Below are 7,426 nucleotides of genomic sequence, written 5' to 3' on the forward strand. Positions count from 1 at the left end.
AAAGGATGACCAGAGAGTCCCAGAGTAAATGATGAATAGAGCGAGACTAAAAAAAAAGAGAACCAGAGAGAGACCTGGTAGTTGAGGCAGAAATCTCACAGCCTTTAAAAAGTACTTAGAGATGAGCACTTGGAATGTGATAACATTCAAGGCAATGGGCCAAGTACTTGAAAGTGAGACTAGTTTAGATTTAGCATAGTTTTGGCGGTACAGACTTGATGGACTGAAGGGCCTCTTCTGTACTATATGATTCTATGAGACCTAGAGTAAAGGAAGGAATTTAGAGACCCAAAGTTCCAGAAGGAAGGAAAGGAAGGTGCAACGTACGATGTAGAGCAGTTTTACTGTGTGCAGAGAAACCTGGGTAGAATGTAAATCACCACTAACAAAGTAACATTTCCAATTGCATCAGGAGGCACAGTAGAAATAAATAAATTAATTCTGTAATAAAGTTCATCAGCAGTTCAGCCAAACAAAGGTCCTCTCGCTGTTGATTCAAAAAAGGTCGATAACCAAGCAGTAATAAAAGGGAGCTCAGACTGATGATTAGTACCGGAAAAAAAAATCAAAGGGCATATTAGTAGAATGTTTTCCGATGTATAGATTATTAGAAGGAACGAGTATTTTTTTTCACAAGGGTGAGTAAGTCAGGGACAGTCCATGTAAAAGACAATTGAGTAAAAAAATGACACAATGTTTGATGAGGATCTGATGAATGTTTACTGATGACAGCGCTTTTCTGTGCAAAGTTTTTAATCTGTCCACATATTTAACTTCAAACATGAATAGTGAAAGGAAATCTTATGGTAAAATCCGATGCATTTCATGCCAAATGCAGTGTGTTATGTACATGCAGGATGTGCAAAGGTTAGAGATGGACAAGTGCGCTAAACTCTCTCATTCTCTAAAGGGTGTGATTCATTGATACTCTCGTGGAACATCCCTGCAGGTATTGAACATCTCCCACTGAGGTACCATTTTTGCATAATGGCACGGATTTTGCAGTCAGCAGTAAATGAACAGTGAATGGTGCTAGCTGTTCATCACACTTGACACATTTGTAGATTTTTGACTGGAAATTGCTGTGATTTGAAACTCATTTTGACACAGCCCCTTCTACAGTGTCCTGGGGCCTCAATGAACAATTCTATCACCTGAACCAATCTGATGGAAGGGTTGCTGCTGAGTAGTGCAGAGTGTGAACCAACAAGTGTGAGTTAGAATAGTTAATCTAATACCATATGACGCACAAAACAACCAGAAAAATGAGATTGAGAGATGATATGAAGAAAAAGTTTGAAAAAATAAAGTTTTCAAGAATAATTAAAATTGGAAGGCTTGAGAATCCACACTTGTAAATGTTAGTTTTCAATGCCAATTTTTTTACACTGAACTAGTCAAGGCTTAATCTTTTCTGGTGAGCTTAACCGTAAAAAAGAAAGATAATGTCACCAATAGTCTTACCAGGCCATAGAGCTGCTCTCTCATTAGAGAGAGACATCTGGTGTTGGTGTTACCTAAGGATCCCTACACTTCAGGTGCGGGAGGAGGTTGAGAAGGAGAATCCTTCAGGGTAACTTCAGCTGCTGTGGCTTCACTCTGCAGTGCAAATCAGCCATCCAGCCAATTGAGTTAACCGACCCCATCACAAGCACAGCAACCTTGTAGTATTATATTGCTGAGAGTGAGGGACTGCTAAGCTGAAGTTTCTAGATGAGCAGGGTAAATTAGACAACAATGTCCTCATTTCTGCATTTAACTGCACATGTGCAGATGCTGGAAGTTTCTGAAAAAAAAGAGCTGATGAAGAATGATCTAGACTCGGAACATTAGCTTGCTCTCTCTCCACGGATGCTGCCTGACGTACTGTGATTTCCAGCACTTTTTGTTTTTGGTACAGATTCCAGCATCTGCAGTAATTTGCTCCTGCTGGAAGTTTCTGTCAGATATATGCTTTAGTGGGAAACACCATCATTGGACCTGATTTTGCGTTAGGAGTAACAATCAGTTTCACAGCACAGCACATTTAGAATCAGCTTAATGTTACAACGATCTTGCAGAGAGCACCATTCAATAACTGGGGAGGTAGGGAGAGGGGAAAGCATCTTTCTCAACTCTTCATTGAAGAGATAGCAAATATCAAGGGCCATACCAAGAAATAACAGTGACTACAGATCTACCGAGCATATTTCAATATTTGCAAGCACCAAGCAAGGAAATGGGAGTTAAAAAAAGAAGGGGAGGAGAAATAGCAAGCTGTGAAATAATACCAGAGACAGAGGATTCAGGAAGCTCTGTATGAAAGCCTTAAAAAGGAGAGGATGAAATAACTAACCATGCAATTGCTATTAGTGACATTCCCAAAGACCATGTGAGCAGATGCTGGATACCTATGTTTCCTGGAGGTGTATATCCTGGAGAGCTTCTGTTTATTATTAAGAAGCTTACTAGGAAGTGAGGGGAGATAGAGCAGCATTTTAAACACTGATCAATGCAAACCCGCAGAAATTAGGAATGCCAATAGCTTGAGTAATCAAATCTGACAGTAACCTCCTCATATTAAGTAAAGATTCATGTCCAGTGCAAATTTGGGTTGGAAGACTCTGTCATTGATATGGGTACAAGAGGTTGTACCACAGTTAGCTGAACTTTTCTATGTTAACTCTGGCAATTAATTCCCAGTTAACATTTCATTGGAGGCAGAGTCAGGATCTTTTGAAGTGACTGGATACTGTGGATTGTTCAAGGCTCTTTTCTCCATAATGGGACTCAGCAAATAACCATAAAATGTTAATTGCACAACGTAAATCATTGGTCAGATGTTCAATTGAGGCTCAGTGATAGGAAATGAATGGGGCTAGAGACCCCATCGGGCTAGTCTCACTGAACTGAAACTACACTGTTATTACACCTTGTGATGACCATCAAATCCTGGTGAATTTTGCCTGTAATTCACTACAGGAGGCAATATTGCTCCTTCCAGGGATTGAGAGTTTCACCAGTGGGTACGTTAGATTAAAGTTTGCTCTTGAGGTAGGATCCCAGCAACACAAATTCCAACCACATGCCTGCAGTGAATTAGTTACAGGGCATATCTGTGGGTTAAATGTAGGTTAAACTTTGATTTTAGTTTAAGAAAGCTCACAGTTTTAGAAAGAAAGGGAGGATGGTAAACTGATGCAGAGTTGCCCAGTTTCTTTTTACATTCTGAACTTGAAAAATGTCTTCATTTGGCAATTGTTTAAATCAGGAACTCCCTGTGCTGGTTTGCAGTAAGGGGCTGAGAACCTGATTATTAACTTTGCATAGCTTTTGCATAATTTGTACTATTTGGGAAGATAGGGTAGTGAACAAACCTGCTGAAAGTTTCTCCTTGGTCTCTTCTTCAGTGTTAGTTTGTGAAAGGAAACAAGAGTCAGACAGAAAGTATCGGTCATCAAAATAATCAATAATTAAATAATTGAACACACTGAAAGCCTTATTCTAAAGTGCACAGTCATCTCCTAATTCACACAGACAAGGTGCAGCACTAAGCAATAAGCTGGGATGGATAATCTAAGTTACACGGATATTAAAAAGGACAAAGCAGCGAGTCAGGAATAAACACAGAAAACGAGCATTATCCACAGTGGGCAGGACAGAGCTGTATACCAGGATGGTTGTTCACTGACACAAGGTTAAAGCACATTAGGGACTTATTATAATCCTGTCCTCTTGGGGGCTCGGAGGATACTACCCTGGGCAGAGGACATTCTGAAGTGATCCTGATCATCACTCTGACTTCTATCTCTTTCATCTTTTACTTTCCCTCTTCCTCCTCCCCCCGTGCCCCTTCCCTCTCCATATCCGTGTGTGTTTGTGCGCGTGTGCGTGTGTATTTGTGTGCGTGTATTTGTGTGTGTGTGTGTGTGTATCCCTCCTCCTCCCTCCGTGTCTGACTCTCTCCTGTTTGCTTATATTAAAAGAAGCTGTTCCCTCCAATTGGGTCAGTATCTTAAACACAGGTAGAGGGAGGAAAATTGAAGAGAAACAGCAAGCTTCACATCCAGAGCTGACAGGATCCAATCACGTTCTGTCTGTCATCTAATCTGTTGAGATTGGCACATCTGTGTTGGTATTTTAACCATTTACGCTTCAAGAGTCTAGTTTCATTTATATCAGGAGATCTCTCAGAGCACCAGGTCATCAACTGGGTTCATGGAGAAGCTTATTGTCCCATTACAATTTCACAAGTGAGGTACAGTTTGAGATATAGCTCCCTTAATACTGTCCAGTTGAACGTTTCTAAGATAGATGTAGCATGGGATGGATACAGAGGCAAGCTCTTTGAAACACTCCCAGAGCAGGTACAGCTTGGATACTTTACAGGAGAAGGCTCCCTTTACATCGAATACTTCCAGAGCAGGCACAGTAGGGTTAGTTACAGAGAAAAGCTCCCACTATGTTATCCATTCAAATACTCCCAGAGGAGATATAGCACAAGTGCGATGCGGAGTAAAGATTCCTCTACACTGTCCTATCAAATATTCTAAGGACAGGTACAACAAGGGTGAGATACAAGGTAAAGTGCCCTCTACACTGTTCCATGAAACACGCCCAGCGCAGTGTAAGTGTAGTTTAGATACAGAGTGTAGATCCCTCTGTATTGTCGATTCAAATACTTCCCAAGACAGGTACACCATGGGTTACACACAGATAGATGAGAACTAACAGCCGGAAACATTGACAGCAGAACTGTATTCAACCACAATCTGTAATCTCACTGCCTGGCATATTCCCCCATTCTACAATAATTACCATCCAGCCAGGCGATCACAGAATCATAGAATCATACAGTACAGAACAGGCTCCTCATCCATCCACTCTGTACTGTCAAAGCTGCTCTGAATCTACGCTAGTCTCAATTTCCAGCACTTCGTCCGTAACCTTGAATGTTTTAAGTGCTTATCCAAGTACTTTTTAAAGGCTGTGAGTTTCCCCATCTCAACTATCCACCCAGGCAGACCCGCACCTCAGTTTTTCCTCAAATCCCCTCTAAACCTTCTGCCTTTCACTTTAAAATTATGCCTCCTTGCTGCTGACCCTTCAAAGATAGGGAATAACTGCTTTCTATTCACCTTGTCCACGTCCCTCAAGATCTCATATACCTCTGTCAGGTTCTCCCTTCAGCCTTCTCTACTCCACAGAAAACAACCTGAGCTTATCCAACCTCTCTTTGTAGCTAAAGTGCTCCGAAAGAGTGCGGGAAAGGCATGGCAGGAGCAGCACCAAGCAGAACTAAAAATGATGCGTCAACCTCGTGAAACTACAATAAAGAGCTACGCGCATGCCAAACAGTAGCATGTGATACAAAAATCTTGTGATGGCACAACCAACAGATCAGATCTAAGCTCTGCAGTCCCGCTATATCGAGAGGTGAAAGGTGGTGATCAATTAAACATCCAACCAGAAGAGAAATAGTCCCATGCTCCGTGATGGGGAGCCCAAAATACCGAAAGATAACGCTGAAGCATTTGCAACAGTCTTCACTTTACATGATATTAAGAAATGACAGAAGGAATTGCATACTGTAAAGGCTATGGGCCCTGATAATACCCTAGAAAAAGTACTGAAGGTGTGTGTTCCATTGACCAGAAACCGAATTGGACTAGGCATAAAAACATTGTTACTGCAACAGCAGGTCAGATGTTATGAATTCTGAGTTGAGTAACTCATTTCCTGTTGACCCAGTGTCTCACCACCGTATACTAAATGTAAATCAGGAGAGTGTTGTCATACCTTCCACTTGCCTGGGAGACTGCAGCTCCAACAACACTCAAGAAGCTCAACATTATTCAGGAAAAAGCAGCCTGTTTGATCAATGCCCCATCAACCATCTTCAATATTCACTCCGTCCACTATCAGTGGTCAGTGGCAGCAGCGTACCATCTACAAGAAGCATTGCAGCACTTACTAAGGCACATTCCAAACCTGCAACTTCCCACTTAGGAGGGTAATGGCAGCGGATACATGGGAGCTCCATGACCTGCAAATTCCCCTCAAAGACACTCACCATCCTGACTTGGAACTGCAACACCATCCCTTCATTATTGCTTTAATCAAATTGTTGGCAAGTTGTGAATGTACTTACACTGCATAAACTGCTGCAGTTCAAGAAGCCAGTTCATCGCCACATTTTCTATGGCTGCAAATGCTAGCTTAGCCTGCGACGACCACATCCATTTACAAATTTGTTTTAAAAACTGCCGGGGTAACAGTGCAGGTTAAATACATGGTAAAGTATGCTGTATAGAGTCCTTAGAAATATTCCCAAGGCAGTTACAGCACAGGTTAGATATTCACTTAAGGTCCCTTTACAACATCCTGCCAACTGTTTCAAGGTAGGTGCAACACCTTAGATCCCACATGGTCTCCATGTATTACGATCTGTATTTACTGGACCTTGCATTATGGCCCATGTGAGTAACCAAATTAAAGTACCTAATTCATATGAAGCTGTGAGATGCAGATAAGTGCGAAATAAATTCAATTTTTGAGGTTTTTAAGATTTTAAAGTACAAAAACAATCTTTGTTCAAGAAGTCTACAAAGGTTTAAAAATGTGCTATTCCGCACTTTGTTTTCAGTGCTGTCAATCTCTTCTCTTTTAAAAGTAACTGGATCCTCTCACTGACTGATGTGACAGATGTGATTCTCTCAAGAACAGAGAAAGAAACAGCTTCAAAATGCAGGAAGCAATTAAAAGCCATAACACAAGATGTCAAAGCGACAACATCAGCCGCTAGTTTTGTACCTACTTTGCAGGGCCTGCAGAAATGCAAGGTGTTCAAATGTGGCTTCCAGGTTGCTATGGAAACCGAGGCCTCATCATAACTATGCCACACATACTACGTGCAGATTTTATTATGTAAAAGGTATCAAGCAAGGCCAGGAGGGAGAGGGAAACGGGAAAAAAAATGAAACAAAAATGGAAAAAGCGGGTTAGTAAAAAGGATCCAAGTGAATGGTGCGTTCATGATCAAAGCACTTGATACATGCCTGAGTGGAGACAGGACACTCTCATAAAATCGCCAGGTGGCCACCAGGTATGTGCGGCTACCATCGGTGGAGTACAACCGCCAAGCAGCCTAAAGTCAAAAGGGAGGTGGAGGGGAAGGTAAAAGGTACAAATACCCATGTAAAATCAGCAAGTCAAACAAGATGAAAGATACACAGTAAATACATCGCATGACATTTCCTTTCCTTTCAGTCAAGCCTTGACCTGTTGTGGAGTGAGAAAGTGGCAGGTATTCAACCCAGAGATAGTAAGAACTGCCGATGCTGGAGAATCTGAGATAACAAGGTGTAAAGCTGGATGAACACAGCAGGCCAAGCAGCATCAGAGGAGCAGGAAGGCTGACGTTTCGGGCCTAGAAGGGTCTAGGCCC

The 7,426-nt window shown here is 41.8% G+C and overlaps 1 protein-coding gene across 1 annotated transcript in view; it reads right to left on the bottom strand.

Annotated features, from left to right (window-relative positions):
• Nucleotides 1-7,426, bottom strand: part of LOC109923393 (potassium voltage-gated channel subfamily KQT member 5-like) — a 67,009-nt gene that overhangs the window by 16,511 nt on the left and 43,072 nt on the right. Inside the window, exons 9-10 of the mRNA XM_048597092.1 lie at nt 7,038-7,126; nt 3,357-3,383 (exon numbers count right to left, since the gene is read on the bottom strand). Of these exons, the coding sequence (XP_048453049.1) occupies nt 3,357-3,383; nt 7,038-7,126 (116 nt within the window). The remainder of the gene's footprint in view (nt 1-3,356; nt 3,384-7,037; nt 7,127-7,426) is intronic.

This window comes from Rhincodon typus, chromosome 5 (assembly GCF_021869965.1).
Source record: "Rhincodon typus isolate 14 chromosome 5, sRhiTyp1.1, whole genome shotgun sequence".
Taxonomy (NCBI): domain Eukaryota; kingdom Metazoa; phylum Chordata; class Chondrichthyes; order Orectolobiformes; family Rhincodontidae; genus Rhincodon; species Rhincodon typus.